Here is a 17,817-nt window from a genome sequence, read left to right on the forward strand (position 1 = left end):
TTAAAGCCGTCTCCAATTCCTTATATATTGAAATAATCCAGGAAACTAGAAAAAAGAATAAAAAAATGTTCATAAGGAAATGAGACTTATTGAAACATTTACACAATTTATCAGGTGTTCATATTTTCTCTTTATGTGGCTTTTGCTTTATTTGAACAGAAGCCTGACTAGGTCATCATAGAAGTATGTTTCCTAGCATTTAATTAATATTATAGAAGAAGTTGCTCTTAACTGTAGCAGTAGCACAGAATTTAAATTGCTTTCCAGGATAGAAGGGAGAATTAAGACAAAACAGATAATGGTTCCTGAGGCTAGAAACAGACCCAGTCCCCAAGCTCCTCCCAGTTACCTTTTATTTATTTTCAATCTTGCAGCAGTATGACCATTTGTAGTAAAGTCACAGAGTTCTTTTCATGAGAAGATGATCAATATAAGTAATTATTTAAGGATGAAGGTGGCCAAACTGTGATCGACACTAGTACTTGAAATGCTTGTAAAAAAAACGAGTTGGCTTTGCTTAAATTTCAGAAAATAAAAGGTTAGTACACATAAACATATTATCTCTCAGCATTGAAAACTTCTCATCTATAATTTATCTGCTTGCTAAGAATAAATGTTACTTAAAGGTTTATTGATTTTTTTTTTTTCCAGAAAGAGATTTAATGCATAAGATTATTCCGTTTTTCCATCTGTGTTCTCTACACCACCATCTAGTGGAGTAAATGCAAGATGACCTGTCAAAGTCAGGGGAAGGAAATGAGTAAGATGAAATGTATCCCACAACAAAATTTCCATGATGATGTTATTGCTTTTGGTAAAATGCAGGTTGTGAAAAATACATGAGTTTAGAGTGAAAAAAGTCCAGACATTTGTGTGGGTATCTAATAAAATGCTTATCAGTTTGTCCACAAATAAGCTATTTTATTCAGAAACTTAGAAGCTAGATAAATCACTGAGGCTTTGTGCTGCAGATTGCATTTCTAAGTTATGTTGGGAAGCTTCTCTTTATTACTCAATGTGAGGGTCCAGAAACATTTTCTTTTAAGTATTAAACTTCAGAGCTCCTCTGATAAGAATCATTGTGTTTACTTAACTAATAGGGTTCATAAAAGTGTAGAGGTAAGTTAGTCAATGTTTATCAAAGCTGGGAAGAAAGATAGGTATGTATTATTATTCTGAAGGTTTTTCTCCCAAACAATGAAATTAAAAAAAAAAAAAAAGGCAAGTGAATCTTTAAGGCTTTTCACTCTTTACTGGTAGGGGAGTCCTGTTTAGCCCCAACTAAGAACAAATCCAAACAAGTAAAAAACCAGAACCTGTTGTTTCTTGCTGACTGTGGCCATCCAGGCCTTTCTTGGTCTCATGTTCACATGGAATGCAAATGGAATCATCTTCCCATTTTCTGAGGGTTGCGTGCCTTTCAGATGGCATCAATGTGCACATATACAAATACATTTTTTATGCCCATGAATATTTTACCTACCTGATTTTTGATGATCTGGGCATAGGTAGTGAGTGAGGGCCTTGGGCCAATGGGTAGTAGAGGGGAGATAGAATGAAATTCAGAAAAAAAAAAAAATCCCCAGACCCACTTTAGCCAGTTCATCAAACAAAACAAAAGCCACACAATCAGCTGGAGTTGAGTCTCTTCTTATTCTTACCATGACAGACTCTTACCACCATCTAGTCAGACAGGACTCTGCTGAAGACTGGACATAAGCACTTTATATCCTGAGACTGTCATTGTAATAGTCCTGGACTTGTTTTCTTATTCCTGATGGTCTTGAATCGCATAGAATAGCACAGTGGCCTTTTTTGCTTTTATAATACACAACCCTCAAAGCTTTCAGTCTTTCAGTTTTCCTCCTTAGTAAACAACTGAGTAATTACTTATAGCTGTTTTGTGCTGGAGACAACATAGTTTTGCATGGTTAGCTTATGATTTCACAGTGTTTGTGGGGAAAGACCATGTTCTGTCGTTGTCATTCATGACACAAATTCCTGCGTCCTTCATCCTCTGGCTTTTTGGGAGAATATTGATCTCATCTAGTATCTTTGCCTCTAGTAACGCTCCGCTCTTGCTGTCTGCTGTCTGTGACCAGGAGGTATAGTAATGGCACACTCACCTATACTCACCACCTGCGGGAGGCCCTGGCATGTCTTGAAGTGGTTAGTAATCTGTGAACACAGAAGGGGAAGTTAGAAAAGCAAATATTTCATTTCCTCTCCAAAGATGAAGATCATGTCTGGGTTCTTCCCTTTTTCAATTCCCAATCAATGCAAGGTGTTATATAGGTGGTTGTCAAAAATATATTTCTCCCCTCGCCCTCCTCACAAAAAAATTGTGACAAATTTGCTTTTCCCCTAAAATCATAACTCAGAAGGCAAAGCAAGATGAATCCTCAGCACTCCTTTCTTTGTGTTTTCTTCTTAAAAGACCATCTGGCTTTGTGTAACTCAGCTTGAGAAGGAACAGCTCCTGTGCTTTAGACAGCGCCTCTGGGAGATAGTTACAGATCTATTCTAGACTTGAAGACTGGTGTCTACATTTAAATTAACAGTTGTATGTACTTTTACTCTATTGCAGCCTTCTCTTGGAGTCAAGAAGCCTACCAAAGCCCTGCTCTTTGTAATCTTGAGCCCAGTGGGACCTTATTTTTCAAGTGGAACCTTTAAGCCAGTGTCCCTGTGGGCCAATCCAAAGTACGTGAGAGCCTGGAAAGGTGGGACTGGGGACTGCAAGATGGGAGGGTAAGTGAATATTAGTTTCTGTCTAAAGGAAAGAGTCCCTCACAACCATTGAGTTATGGCCATCTCAAATCAGTCCAAGTACATATGTTAATATTCAAGTTGAAATGCCCTTTTTTTGTTTTGTGTTTACTCTTCAGTGTTAAATTGTGCTAGTTCAGGTGCACCTGGGTGGCTCAGTCAGTTAAGCATCTGCCGTCGGCTTGGATCATGATCTCAGGGTCCTGGGATCCAGCACTACATGAGGCTCCCTGTTCAGCAGGTGGAGTCTGCTTCTCCCTCTGCCTCTGCCCCTCCCCCCGCTCGTGCTGTCTCTCTCTCTCTCTCTCTCTCTCTCTCTAATAAAATCTTTAAAAAAAAATTGTGCTAGTTCAAAGGATAACCTGTGACCCTTTGAAGGGAGAACCATCGAATGTGATGGAGAGGCAAGAACTGAAATAAGTAACTAAAGCAGGAATAACATTAGTGCTTTGAATTCACAGCCTCTGGAGGCTGGTGCTCTGGCTGCAGGCAGACAGGGGGCCTTAAAGAGCATCTGCTGCTGGGGCCGAGGCTCTCTGTTGGCTCCAAGGAGTCCTGCCTGGGGAAGGTGCCCGCTTCACTCAAGCGCTGTCTTCATTGCCACAGATTGTAGGCATACCTGCTGCCAGCTGGCTGAGGGACAGCCCTGCTTTGGCTCTGTCAGGCTGGTCTCATTGGCCATATGTAGCTGGCTGGAAATAAAAGAGCATTTGAAAAGTGTTAGACAATTTCAGCGGTGGACTTGGCCATGATAGGAGAATGCCCCTATGGGTGAGCAGGAATAGCCACATTAACCAGGGGCCTCTTCCTTCGTGTACCTCAAGCACTGATATGTATCACATATGCAGGCAGCTTACTGGGAGGTGACGCGGTGGCAGCTTCTGGGCTTGGGGAACACGTGCAGATTCAGGGAGCCCTGGGAGTATCGGGGGACATGCCTCTAGGGTGTGGGAGAGACGCTGACAGCTGGCTTTGAACCCTCTGGAGTCCTTCTGTATTTTCTTTTTCTTTTCTACCCCCCCCCCCCGGCCAAAAAAAGGTTAGAACATTCTGGGTCCTTCCTCACTGCATTTGTAGCAGCCGCATTCTCTCAGTAGCTAGAGAAATCCTAATGAAGTCCATTAAACCAAGAAGTCCCTTTCTTTTCCTTTTGGCGTGGAGCACTCCCTCCTGACTATGTGCTGTGCTAGTCAGGTTGAAATGACTACTCTTGTGCATTCTCTTGATATCTTTTTCACCTGTTCAGACTTCTTCCAGAGCATATGCACTCCTGACACCATATGTATCACTTTGTTAGAACTTCCCCTAGAGTTCACGTTCCAGTAAATCAGTCTTGATGAAGAGGTCATAATAAGCTAGTTTTTCCTCTCAATCTTACGTTCCAACTCCCCCCTACATGCCCAGGGTAAAGAGCACATGGGGACATTGAGAAATTGGAGGGAAATCTTTAGTTTTACTGGTGGGGATAGGTTGTTACTTATTATAAAGATGATATAATGCAGTATCAACGGAATACATGGTCACTAGAGGCCAATTAAAAACCGTTCTTTTCTGTACAACACAAAGAGTGAACCCTAATGTTACTATGGACTTCAGTTAATAGTAGCGTGTCAGTGTTGGCTCATCAGTCATGACAAGTGAACACTAAGGTGAGAGGTTCATAGGGGAAACTGAAGCGGGAGATAGGGCATAGGGGAACTCTTTTTGCTTACTTCTTCTGTAAACCCGAAAACTGCTTTAAAACAATAAAGTCTATTATAAAAAAATTAATACTTTGACTCATTAGGCTCAGGTGGACCATGATCAATGGAAGTTGGTGTGAAGTCTCTTAGAGAAGAGAATATAGGATCTTATAAATAAAAGCAGAAATGACAATTGGGAAGGCTATAACCCGAAGGGTGGATTTTAGCCAAAGAAGTGCAAGGGAAACACAAGATTCTTCATTTAGTATCAACCTATTTAGTTGGCAAAGACATTTGGCAGCCCCCTTAGATTTTATTATTGCTTCTTCTCTAAAGCAATTAATTCAATGATTACCTTCCAAGTTTTTTAGGACCTCTATAGTCAACTGGCATTTATTAAATGGCTATTGATTCTCCTCAGCTCAAGGAGATTTAACTGCTTTCTCAGTAAATCTGAGGAAGAGAGAGAAGGATTTTCTTTTTTATTCTCAGATTATTCCACTTTTTTGAAAGCCATCAGAGATAATATTATTGTTATATCTAAATATGCATAAGTGAGAAAAGTAATACAATGGCACACAGCTGAAGGAGAGTTCTAGCACAGTGGGTCTCACCTGAGGTTACAAATTGAAATCAGCTTTACCAACTACTCCTCTCTCTGGGTTCCACGGCGAGAGCCTAAGCATCAGAATTTTTAAAAAATTTTTATTTAAATTCAAGTTAGTTAACATAGAGTGTATTATTGGTTTCAGGGGTAGAATTTAGTGCTTCATCAATTGCGTATAACACCCAGTGCTCACTTTGTCAAGTGCCCTCCTTAACGTCGATCACCCAATTACCACATCTCCCCACCCACCTCCGCTCCAGCAACAATTTGTTCTCTATAGTTAAGAGTCTCTTAATGGTTTGCCTCCCTCTCTGTTTTTATCTTATTTTATTTTTTCTTCCCTTCCCCTGTGTTCATCAGTTTTGTTTCTTAAATTCCACATAAGAGTGAAATCTTACGATATTTGTCTTTCTCTACCTAACTTATTTCATTTAGCATAATACCCTCCACATCTTTGCAAATGGCAAGATTTCATTCTTTTTAATGGCTGTGTAATATTCCATTGTATTTATATACCACATCTTCTTTATCCATTCATCAGCCAGTGGACATCTGGGGTCTTTCCATATTTTGGCTATTGTGGCCATTGTGGCTATAAACATTAGGGTTCATGTGCCCCTTCGAATCACTATTTTTGTATCCTTTGGATAAATACCTAGTAGTGCAGTTGCTGGGTCATAGGGTAGTTCTATGAGCATCGGAATTTTTTAATGTGAAGCCAAAGTTGAGAAGCACTGAGTTAGAAGAAGGTCTTTCATCATCTTAACATCTTTATTCCCAATTTGTTAGTTTCATTATTAATATGGAAAGAATTGGCCCTGCCCCCACTCTATCTTAATTAATTAATTAATTTTTACTCTCATTGTGTACTTGGAATACAAGCTTTGAAGTCAGATAGACCTCGCTTAAAAACCTTACTGTCCTGGGATGTTACTTAACTGCTTTAAGCCTCAGTTTCTTCATTTATGAAGTTAGGGCAGTAATACCCAGCTCACCTATGAGGATGAGCAGGATAATATAAAGTGCCTAGGACCGTGTGGTTGGCCTATAGAAAGCTGCCAATACATGTGGTGCTATAACCTAGCAGTTAACAGCATGGGCTTGGCAGTCAGAGACATCTGAGCGTCCTACACTTATATATGTGTGATCTTACATAATTAAGTACCCTCTTTCTCTACGTCCTCCAAAGTAGAATAAAGTCTAGTGTTGTTTTAAGATGATTCAGTGAAATAATGGACTTAAGTACTCAGTACCCTGCCTCGCAAGTACTAAGTATCCTCTCAGGAGACAACAGTTGATACTGTGAGGCTTGCTTGCTTTCTCATTTCATCTCCTGGACACCCTGCCTTAGGAGCAATCAGTTGGACTTCACACAGTAGAATTTACTCTTTTGGACAGATGTATTTAATATATCTTCTCCCAGATTTTTATTCCATGTACAATTAAAATTTTTCTGTGTAGACAGTTGTCAAAATTTTTCATTTTTCTCTTTCTCCCAAGGACATGTGTTTCTTTTCTGAATATTGGTGGCACTTGGGAGGGAACCCCAATATATTATCAAAATATTAATGACCCTGGGGATGTTAATAATACAGTTTACGCCTGGGAGAGAATTTTGAGGAAAAACTCATTGAGGGAAAAACACCATCTATAGAATATAGTAATCAATCAATCAGATAAGCACCGAACAAATAAAAACCCTTTTTCTTTCAATGTATTGAAACGGTTGAGGTCTTTAATTCTTTCTTGCCCAAATAGCTTCATGATGCTAAGGAACCATGGTTTTAATTCAGCTAACATTCTCAAAAGTGTGTATGTGTGTGTTTTTAGAAACTTCTTGGAAAGGCTAGTTATTCATGCTGTGAAAATTTTCTTTTTAATAAAGAGCATTTTATGAGAGAAATCGTTTATTTTCACATCTGGTAAAATCTCAATGGCTATGTCTATGAACTAGGCAAAAGTCAAATGAAATTGAATAGTTATTTTTTAAAGATTTATTTATTTATTTATTTGAGAAAGAATGAGAGAGAGCATGGGGGGTAGGGTCAGAGGGAGAAGCAGACTCCCTGCTGAGCTGGGAGCCCCATGTGGGACTTGATCCTGGGACTCCAGGATCATGACCTGAGCAGAAGGCAGTCTCTTTTTTTTTTTTTTTTCTCTTTTCAAATTTAATTTTATTATGTTATGTTAATCACCATACATTACATCATTAGTTTTGGATGTAGTGTTCCATGATTCATTGTTTGCATATAACACCCAGTGCTCCATGCAGTACGTGCCCTCTTTAATACCCATCACCAGGCTAACCCACCCCCCCAACCCCCTCCCCTCTAGAACCCTCAGTTTGTTTCTCAGAGTCCATAGTCTCTCATGGTTCGTCTCCCCCTCCAATTCCCCCCGCTTCAAATAATACATTATATGTTAAAAAAAAAAAAAAAAGCAGAAGGCAGTCTCTTAACCAACTGAGCCACCCAGGTGCCCTAGAATAGTTATTATTTTTTAAAAAAACTTAATTTTATTAGGATATAAGAGGCTCACATACACTGTTTCTTAGCTTTTATTGTTATTGTTTCATTTTTTCCAAATAGCCCTATGCAGTGTATAAAGCAAGTATTTGTATTTGCCAGATGAATTCGTTAAGGCAAAAATATGAACTGACTTACTTAAGTGCACACGTAGCCAAATAGTAGAAGCTCAAGAGCTGTACTTTGGTCTGCTGGCCCCAAACCCATGCTCTTTCTATTGGACTTTCCCCTGAAGTCTCATTTATCCTCATTATTAAAAAGTATTCATAATTTTAACTCCATTATTGCTTATTTAACATTAATTCTTAATCTGGGCGGTCCAACTTTTTATGGTCATCAAACAAAAGCCTCCTATATAAAGAATTGTATCCTCTCTAGATTTTCTGATAATTTAGATTTTATTATCTGCATTTTGAAGGTCTTTTTTTTTAAGATTTATTTATTTTAGCGAGACAGAGTGTGCACGAGCAGGGGGGAGAGGCAGAGGGAGAGAGAATCCAAGCAGACTCTGCACTGAGTTTGGAGCCTGACGTGGGGCTCGATCCCACGACCCTGAGATCACGACCTGAGCCGAAATCGAGAGTCGGACACTCAACTGACTGGGCCAACTAGGTGCTCCGTTTTGAAGGTCTTTTAATGAATCTTACGTTACCTTGATGTGAATAAACTCAAGACCCATGTTGCTATAGCCATATAATATAATGCCTCTTTCCCATAGTTTTTCTAGAATGTTTTAGTTATTAGTCAATATTCTTTGAGTTGCAAGTCAGAAAACCAACTCAAGGGGTCCCTGGTTCACTCAGTCAGTGGAACGTGTGACTCTTGATCTTGGGCTTGTGGGTTCAACCCCACACTGGGTGTAGAGATTACTTAACAAAAAGATATTTAAAAAAAGAAACCAACTCAAACCATCTTAAGCAGAAAATGAATTGAGTGGTTCATGTAAGTAGGAAGGTAGCGATGGGCCCTCTAGGGGCTCAAATCATTGTTGCTAAGTTTCTTTTGCCCTTGTGTATGTCCTGCTCATGCGCTATCCTTCTCCCCAATCTGTTTCTCTCTCTCTTGCCCTTCCCTTTCTGCTTCCCTCCTCCCTCCATCTCTTGTGGTAGCTTCTGCCTGTGCATTAGCCTAGGGCTCTCCTCCTTCAGATGCTTTCTCCTGTGAAGGGTGGTGATCATGAACACAATAGACCTCAGGCTTATGTCATAGCAAACAGGCTGCCACTACCCCCAGAGGGTAAAATAACATCTTTCAGGTTCCCTACATTAAAATGAATGAGTGAATCATTCAAAGAAGGGCTTATATGAGCAGCTTAGGTTACATGCCCACCCTTTATTTCAGTTGTGTAGGGCAAGGTATAATGACTGTCAACCCAAGCAGAATGACTTGGCTCCAAAGGAAGGGCCAAAGAGAATATAGTGGGACCGGGAAGCTGTGCAAAAGAAAATGGCAGACAGCCACGGTGAGTGAATGTGGCTCTAGTGCTTAACTGATACTTTTAATTAGACATTCTGATCTTGACCAGATGTAAAATCTTGACCTTTAAAAGGCCTAGGTGCGTATTTTGTGGAAGCTGACATTAATGCTTTGTTGTAGTTATTGTCGTATGTTTGATTGTTTCTGCATGTTTGTTTGGGGGCATCATAATCAAGGGCGGGTTTGGGGTTTCTTTCCAAGCCCTCGATTTTCATTTGGTAGTGCTTCTCAAACGTGTTTGCTAATGTCCTGTGAAAACCGGGGAAAGTGAATTATACAACCAGGGGCTTAGGGAGGCTAGCAAACATATTTATTTGAGGATTCTTATGTTTTATCTAAAACATTCATCCATATTTTGTAATATATGCCATAATTTTCTCATTCAAGTTTAATAAAAGATGACAAATTTAAAATATTAAACTAAACTGTTATTCTAGGAAGATGTACTATCTTCCCTTAATTTTGAATAATCTAGGATGAATAGTGCAGGTTGAGAAAAATGGGCTTTTGGAATACTTTTGGTTAAAATCAGGATTTTTAACATTTTGTCCCACCTTTTGGAGAATTTAGACATTGGGCATTTGCTGTCTCTTGGATATATTGAAAGGTCTCAGCTAAGAGAGCACAGCTTGGTGCTCTGCTACTTCATGTAATTTGATACATGTTTGGCTTAGAGTATTGGTGTGAGGTTTAAATGAAATAATTCTTGGACGATTGCTTGGAAAGTGAAAAAATACCTAAGAAATTTTAACTGTTATCATTAACTTAGCTACTTATCTTTGTACTCATTATCTCTACTTTTCAATTTAGGATTCCACAATTTTGCTGTGTTCTCTCTCTCTCTCTCACGTGAGTGCAGTTAGATCATTTAGTTTGTCTAATGAGTTTCCTTTAATGTTATGCAGTTAACTAGTGTACACACACACACACAGACACACACACACACTCACACGTGCATGGTGCATTGACTACATCCACATACAAATTAAAGACCTGAGGATTTTAGTATGGAAGGTGGCAGAGGAGGGGTAGAATATTCATAGTCAATATGTTTCCCCTTTCTTAAAAGGAATTACGGCTCATCACTTTTTGCCCAATGCGAAGCAGCAGACCACGGCTGTCAGCAGGTTCTGTGGCTCTATGGAGAGGATAATCAGATAACCGAAGTTGGAACTATGAATCTTTTTCTTTACTGGATAAATGAAGATGGAGGTAATTCACTCAGATTTCAGCTCTTTGCAATTTGTCAATCATTTTCAATAGGGCTAGAGAAAAAAGAACGAGGACCTTAGAATAAGGAATAAGTAGCATGAGCCCAAAGGCTAAGAACTACTGCGCTTTTGTTGTTAAAGTAGAAATGAGTTTAAATTCACAGAATTTGTAAAGGTTTTGTTTTGGGGTTTGGGCTCAAGATGTGCTTATTACTGAGATGTCAGCTTAAGGAATTTAAGACTCTGTGATTTGAAGATTTGTTGCCTTATCCCCTCTGCCATCTTCTCACCCATTTTCCTGTCCAAAATCCCTTTCATTTAGAGATAGGTCTCAGATCAATTCAGTGGTCATTCACCATATGCTGCATGTATAAAATGCTGCAGTGATAAGCATAGTCTACTTATTCTACTGATATGAAATTTACTGTATTCTCTTGCTAAAAGTTGTATAACAGCTGTTGCCCTTTCTACATATTTTGATAATACATCAGAAATCTTCCAGATTTACACTGGAGCTCAATTTGATTAAGACACACTCCTTTTAAGGGCAGATTGGTCCATTTTGGGATTGTACTTAGATCCTGGTTCATTCAAACCTGTTAATATGTGTCTACTATAAAAATCTGTTTTTCTTCATTGCCTTAAATATCCTGAATGCTCATTATCTTTCTTTTCTATTTTTCAGTTAGTTGGCAGAGACCATAGAGGTTTAGCAAAGTGTTGACAATGTCTAGGTATGGGATGAAATGACCAATAATGGGGAACAATACAGATATATGCATTTATTTCCATTAGAATTTTAATAGTCATAAAAGTTTAAAAACATCTTTTTAGGCTTGTTTATGTTCTTAGGCTGTTCATTTCACAGTACTGAGTCTAGAGACTAGAAATATAAGTTTCCAAATGCTTATAAGGTCTGAGTATTCATTTCAATTAAAATTTTAAGTGAAATTTTTATTTTAAAATAGCTACAGTAACTTACTGCTCTTTTGTTTTTTTGGCTACTAATAGAGGAAAATGGTGATTCAGATGTGGCTGACTTCAGAGCTATGCACTAATTTGAGCATTAGTTGCAGAGACTAATAAGATGAGCCTTATATTCCAGTCAGATGTAGAATAAACAGGTGTGGTGAGTACACCTTGTCCTTGGGTTGACCGTTGGTAATCCTTGGCATTTGAAAAGCCAGGTGCAGATCATGCTGATTCTTTCATTCCTGTTGTTTGTACTTGACACAGTTTAGAAACAAAATTTATACTGGAATATTTGTGATTGCTAAATTTGAGTCATTGCATATGACGTATATTGAAAGCTATGCTTGAAAGATGACAGCCAGTGTTGCACTCTGTATTTAGTAGGAGATAATATATTGATTCAACTCCTTCTTTCCACCTGCCCACTCCTACCCCCAACCTCGATCCCCCCCCAAAAAACCACACAACCCTAAACAAAAACAATTACGTCATACAGAAGTGGTATCATCATTATTTATGGATGGGAGATGTCAGGATTATAAGTACAGTCTGAATCAGAGCTACACGATTTAACCAGAAACAGGAGAAACTTGCCTGCTGAAAAATTACCCCTTATCCAAAGAACAATCATGAACCATTTCTACCATGACTTTTAAAGGTCAGAATAGACACGAGTGAATTTGTCTTTTGACTCTTACAAAATATATCAGATCTTTGTTTTGTTTTGTTTTTTGGGTTTTTTAATTTTATTTATTTTTTCTTTTTTTAAATTTTATTTTATTATGTTAATGACCATACATTACATCATTAATTTTTGACGTAGTGTTCCATGAGTCATTGTTTGTGCATAACGCCCAGTGCTCCATTCAATACGTGCCCTCTAAGAGTTACTATTCAGATTATGGTTGCCTGAGATAGCTTTAGTTTTAATGCTTTTTCAACTTGTGCATGTTCACCTAACAGAGCAAATGAAATTTTAAGTAAAGGGAAAGGAAGTGCAATAAATGTTTGGACTGTACCATGAGAGAAGTCAATAGAATGTCAGGAATAACCTTTGGGCTAAAAGCAAAAGACATTGAGGGAACTCTACAGTAAGGTAGAGTTCCAGAAAGGAATGGCTGCTCCAGAAAGGTATATAAAGTAAATAATCTGTTTTCACAGCACGGTGCCGTGCACCATAGCTGTCTGTGGCACTTGGCCTGTAACTCGTGTGGTTTTGATCCTAGTAACAGTGACCCTGGGAGTAAGATCTCACAGCACTGATTCTCTGCTATACTGTGGTGCTGAGTAATTTATCATACATGCTTCCTAGTCACAGCTGGAACAAACCATTTTACCTTGCACTGGACTCCGGAACTACTCTGAGAATAAGACCCAGTTGTGTGGCTGAGTTTAGAGTTAGTTTGGGAGAATGATCATGGCAATGAATGTTGATTTGCTCAGTCTGGGCTCGGGCCCCATGAGCCTTCTCAGACATCAGGCATTTATAGACTTTGTTTGGAGCAGTCTTCTCTCAGATGTGTGCGTGCCTTGCTCCTTGCTTTCAAGTCTTTGCCCACATATCCATTTCTCAGTAAGGCTTTCCTCAAACATCTTAATAAATTGCAGACTCCCTCTCCTATCACTTCTAGCATTTCCCTTTGCCTTCCCTCTTTTCTTTCTTTTTTTTCTCCATAGTCTAACATACTATTTAACATAATAATTGTTTGCCTCAACCTATTAGAAAGTAGACAGGAGTTATATCAGGTTTGCTCACTGCTATATGCATAATGCAGAGATAAGCCAACTGTACATGGTAGGCACTCAATATATTGTTGAATAAATAATAATTGTGCTGACGGTGGGCACTTATACAAACCCACATTCCTGGTTTTTTTAAGAAAGTGACTTTGGGATGTCACAGATGACTTCTGCCGTTACTGCTTCTAAATTCTTCATCTCCTACAAATGATTTCTTTGTCAAAAACAAGTTGTATTTGTAGGCTCTGTTTTCCTCATGTTGGGCAATCTGGAGCTAGTTCTGGCTCTTGTAAGCATGTTTGTGGTTGCAGAGGAAAATGAATATTTCTCACCCAAATGTTGTCATGTCATCATCTCTGTCTGGCAACCAGAGAAACAGATGTTCTGTGCCTTGACCTTAGGCTAGTGGTTACGGTTTTGGGTGTTAAGTATATTTCACAAAACTGCACTTGCACATGCGAGGCCTCTGTTTTTATTTAATTTTATGTAGTCTTAGAGCTCAGCAGGCTTTAGGAAAGGTCCAGTTTGGAGGCACTGGAAGTATGTTTGTCTCTGCACACATACACACACATAGATCCCTACATTTATGTGTCCAGCTAGCTAGCTATTGCAAAACACAGGTTTATTTTGAGATCAACACTTCTAAACACGACAAAGAGTAGCCCTAAGAACATTGCCAAGAACAAATTTTCTCCTTTCCAGAAAGTGGTTTTCAGCCGATGATTTTTAGAAACAAACTTCAAAAAAAAAAAAAATCATGCTGCTGTCTCCTAGCAAAAAGCATTATTCATTCATTTATTTATTTATTTTTAAATTCAGAAACACTTATTACGTACCACACTGGGCCAGGCACAACACCAAGTTTGGGGGACACAGGCATGAATATAGAGTTTTGGTCTTCCAGACAGCTTGGCTGTTGGGGACATCTGGTGGAACCACAGTGGAGTAGGGGAGCCCTGACCACAGGATACTAAAAGAAAGGACAGTGGCCCCAGTGTTGGGACACATAAGTTCTGATCTGACTCTCCCCTCGTGTTACCAGTCTTGCAAGTCATTTATGTTTAGAGAGCCTCTTTTTTTTTTTTCCTGAAAAGTAAGGATTGCATGAGGTGATTTCTCAAGTCCTTTTTAGCTGCTTAAAATGGCTTGGGGGAGCTTAAAGATACCAGCGTGATTTCTACAGTTCTTGCTACCTGGTGATCCTTTCAAGCATACCTTGTTTATTGCTCTACAAACACATGATAAGCAACACGTCTGTTACAAGGTTCAACATCTTTATAAAGTGATGATTTAAGGCTTAAATTTCTCCCTAGATTTAGACTCCTGGATGCCAGATGTGGGGAGGAGAAGGGGATGTTGAGTACTAGAGACTTTTCCTGTAAGGAGAGCTTATGTGGTTGTTGGATCACGCTGACTCTTGTAGACAGATCATCATACTGGCCCTTGTGTTGGTTAGGAATGCATGTGATAGTAGTAGACCAGTGTCTCAGCCTTGGCTCTCCATAAATCACCCATGGAATTTTGTTTTGATTCTTCAGATTTCTTTTTTTCTTTCTTTTTTCTTTGTTAGCCACATACATGCTTGAGCCTACCCTGAGCCCGTTAACATTTGAATTGCAGAGGGTGAAGTCAGTATCCCCATATTTGATGTGGATACTCCTCCAGGTTTGGAAATCACTATAGATAGGTATATCTACAAAGGGTGGTGTAGAAGCAGTGACCAACCTGAATAGGCAAACATACTTCCTGAGGCTGGGTTCCTCCACAGGATTCTTAGATGTTTTGGTAATGACCAGTGTTCCTGCATCCGGTCTATCTACATGATTCTAATTACTAACCAGTATTAATCCACAGAGGTAAATTTTGACTTCAGAATGTTCCTCTTACTGTTTGTTAGTGGAACATCATCTCGGTTTTTACTAGGTAAAGATAAATTGAGGATAATTCGATGAATGGCTTTATTTCCTTTTTCTTCTTCCTCCTCCTCCTCCTTTTTTTTAATAAAGAGTTACCTGAAGTGTGAATTGATTTGGGAAGTTAGATAATGCGGAACAGTAACATCATCTTCATGTTTATTACTAGCAAAGTTGCGAGAAACAGTTTTTAAAAATAGCTGTTAATATAAGGCATGGCTAATGTAGTTAAAGTTTGAAAATATTCCAATTTCTAATTGACAGAAGAAGAGCTGGCAACTCCTCCGCTAGATGGCATCATTCTTCCAGGAGTGACAAGGCAGAGCATCCTGGACCTGGCACACAAGTGGGTGGGTGCCTTTGACACGAACAACTTTATAAGCATGAAACAGAAAGTAATCGAAATAAGCCCGGCTTCATGTTGAAATAATATTCTGTGGTTCCACCCAGTGTTATCTAATCTTTAAATCCTGACTTGAGTGGAAATAGCTCTTCCAGAAGGACTGTCTTGGCAACCCCACTAAATAAGTATTGTTTATAGGAAGGGCAGAGAGAAAACAGTTTGGGGAGTTATCCTCGTGAGGCAGTATTCTAGTACTAATCTCACGCTCTTTACCAGGTGTCTCCTACCAACTCACCTGGTTTATACTTCATGTGCTACTGTTTTGCCCGTCCTGAACTTTTCCAGTCTAAGTGTGTTGTTTCCAACTGGCGGTGATTCCTTTCCTCTATTTATTCCAGTGTAACCATGGTAGTCAGAGAAATTAAAGAATTTTACTGACATATAAATGTTTGCTAACATCACATTATTAGTTTGGCTGCCTTTTTTCTCCCTCCTTCCTGCCCCCTGTCCTCCCCAATTCACATACATGCTTATTTTAAAGTCAAAACACTCAGGCAAATGTAGTTGTTTTCAGTGGAGTTTCTGATCCATGTGACACGGGCAAGCATGTTAAACCATTTGGTATTGAAATGACATTTATAACATACTCAAGATGAATGTTGGATGAGTTGGTTATCTGGCAAAGATTCTTGGATGGAACTTTTGACCCATGTGTTAAAATGATCTCCAAGGGACATGAAAAGACTTTGAGCACACTGTGGTCAAACAGTATTAATAGGACAAATGTTTAGAAACGCACATATTATCTAGGAGAGGACTAGCATAGTTTCTCTGGAAAAGGCTTTGGAAATAAAGGAAATGTGCTATAAATAATTCTACAAAACCCTGAAGTAGACAAGACCCAACTGCCACATGCTGGCTGGCACATTGGGCATGACATTTACAAACTGTTGGTATAATTTCAAACAGCTTGCCCTGTCCTAAATATGTTTGCAGTTGGAAAGATGTATTTTCGAAGCTCAGTAATTTTTGTTTTATTAAAGAAAAAAAATCAACCAAGTACAGAAGGTTTGATGACAAGTTGCAAGTGGAAATGCTTTCCCACACTAATGATTTGCTAGCTTGAAAAATAGGTTATTATGGAGGAAGTTTTTCCTTGACTCCTTAGCTGTAATTTATTTTAAAAGCTATTTTAAAACAGTGAGACATAAATGCCAAGAGGCATGTGGGGGGTTACCATTACTTGCCAGACAGGGGAAATTGTCCAAAGATAAGTAAGGGTGAGCAGAGTAAAAACAATTCTGTTTATTTACAAGAGATTTTTTTTTTCTTTTCCAGAACACAGAGCTCATCTTGTTTTCAGTTAACTTGGCTGATTTTCTGGAATTTTATTTATTTATTTATTTACTTACCTTTGAACAGCATAATTGCAACTGCAGGCTGAGATAAATTGAAACTTGCAAAAAGCCGTATTTCTATTGTAGGCATATTTCCCTACCCTTCCAAATCATACTTACAGCATGATGCCTTCTTCTTCTAATGTTTTAAATCTTGCCAAGGGCTGTGATTTTCATTTTTATCTATTGTGGATCTGTAAGTTTTAAAAAATACTCTCATCTTAATAAAAAAAAGGCAACAAAGAATGGATAGTTTTTTTTAAATAAGATGAGACAGACTTTGAACTTTAACCATTAACATAAAAGAATGAGAATGAAACAGATTGAAGAATGAGTATTAAACAGATTGTTTAAGCAGATAGCTTAAAAACATCAAATTTTTTTTTTTTTATTTCCTATCTTCAAGCAAATAAGTTCGAATGGTTCAGCAGAAGTCGATGAGGTTATACCAGTAATTCTGGGATGAAATTTTACCTAGTGGGATACTAAAGAGAAGGAAGAGGATTTCTGCTATAAAGTCAACTGAATCAGTGAATTTAGGAAGAAATATACAGTGCAATTTCTCAAAGTCCAAATATATTTTCTATGTTTTAAAATGATGAAATATTTCAGATAGTGAAACTCAGTCTATGTTTTCACTCCATGGAAGACCTAGTAGAGGAGGAAATTTGGAGCCAGTCAGATCAGACCTGAGTTCAAGTTCAGTTTCTGCCATTTAACTAGCTGTGTGGATTTAGGGATGTCACCTAGCCTCCCTTTGAACCTTAATTTCCTCATCCGTGAAATGGGGATGATAATACCCACCTTAAAAGTGAGAGAACTTGGCATGCAATGGGTGCTCAATAAATGGTAGCTATAATTATTAATATTATTTGATATATTCTTTTATGATAAATAGGGTTCAAGACACTGTTAACATAGAGCATACCTTAATTAGCACTGGGGGTGCCTTATCTTGTGAGACCTCAGACTTGGCAATAAATAAAGGCTAAAAAAGCTGGTCTGTCTGATAATATACCATGTATTTTATAGTGACCGTCTTATTTTATATTCTCTGATCATCTCATTTAGAGATGCTATGACCTCATATGAGGAATTTGAGAAACAAGACAGGATCATGGGGGAGGGAGGGAAAAATGAAACAAGATGAAACCAGAGAGTGGTTTCATAAGAAACTCTTAA

The 17,817-nt window shown here is 38.5% G+C and overlaps 1 protein-coding gene across 7 annotated transcripts in view; it reads left to right on the plus strand.

Moving 5' to 3' along the window:
* The window catches only part of BCAT1 (branched chain amino acid transaminase 1), a 151,853-nt gene that overhangs the window by 38,201 nt on the left and 95,835 nt on the right, over positions 1 to 17,817 (plus strand). For all 7 annotated transcript variants that reach the window (XR_012373972.1, XR_012373973.1, XM_025879859.2 and 4 more), the window contains exons 6-8: positions 2,588 to 2,751; positions 10,129 to 10,271; positions 15,160 to 15,245. Coding sequence is in view for 5 of the 7 variants with exons in the window: in XM_025879859.2 (XP_025735644.2) it covers positions 2,588 to 2,751; positions 10,129 to 10,271; positions 15,160 to 15,245 (393 nt within the window). In the remaining 2 variants the exon portion in view is untranslated. The remainder of the gene's footprint in view (positions 1 to 2,587; positions 2,752 to 10,128; positions 10,272 to 15,159; positions 15,246 to 17,817) is intronic.

Source organism: Callorhinus ursinus, unplaced genomic scaffold (genome assembly GCF_003265705.2).
Source record: "Callorhinus ursinus isolate GAN/ISIS: 27379988/994484 unplaced genomic scaffold, GSC_fseal_2.0 scaffold27, whole genome shotgun sequence".
Lineage (NCBI taxonomy): Eukaryota > Metazoa > Chordata > Mammalia > Carnivora > Otariidae > Callorhinus > Callorhinus ursinus.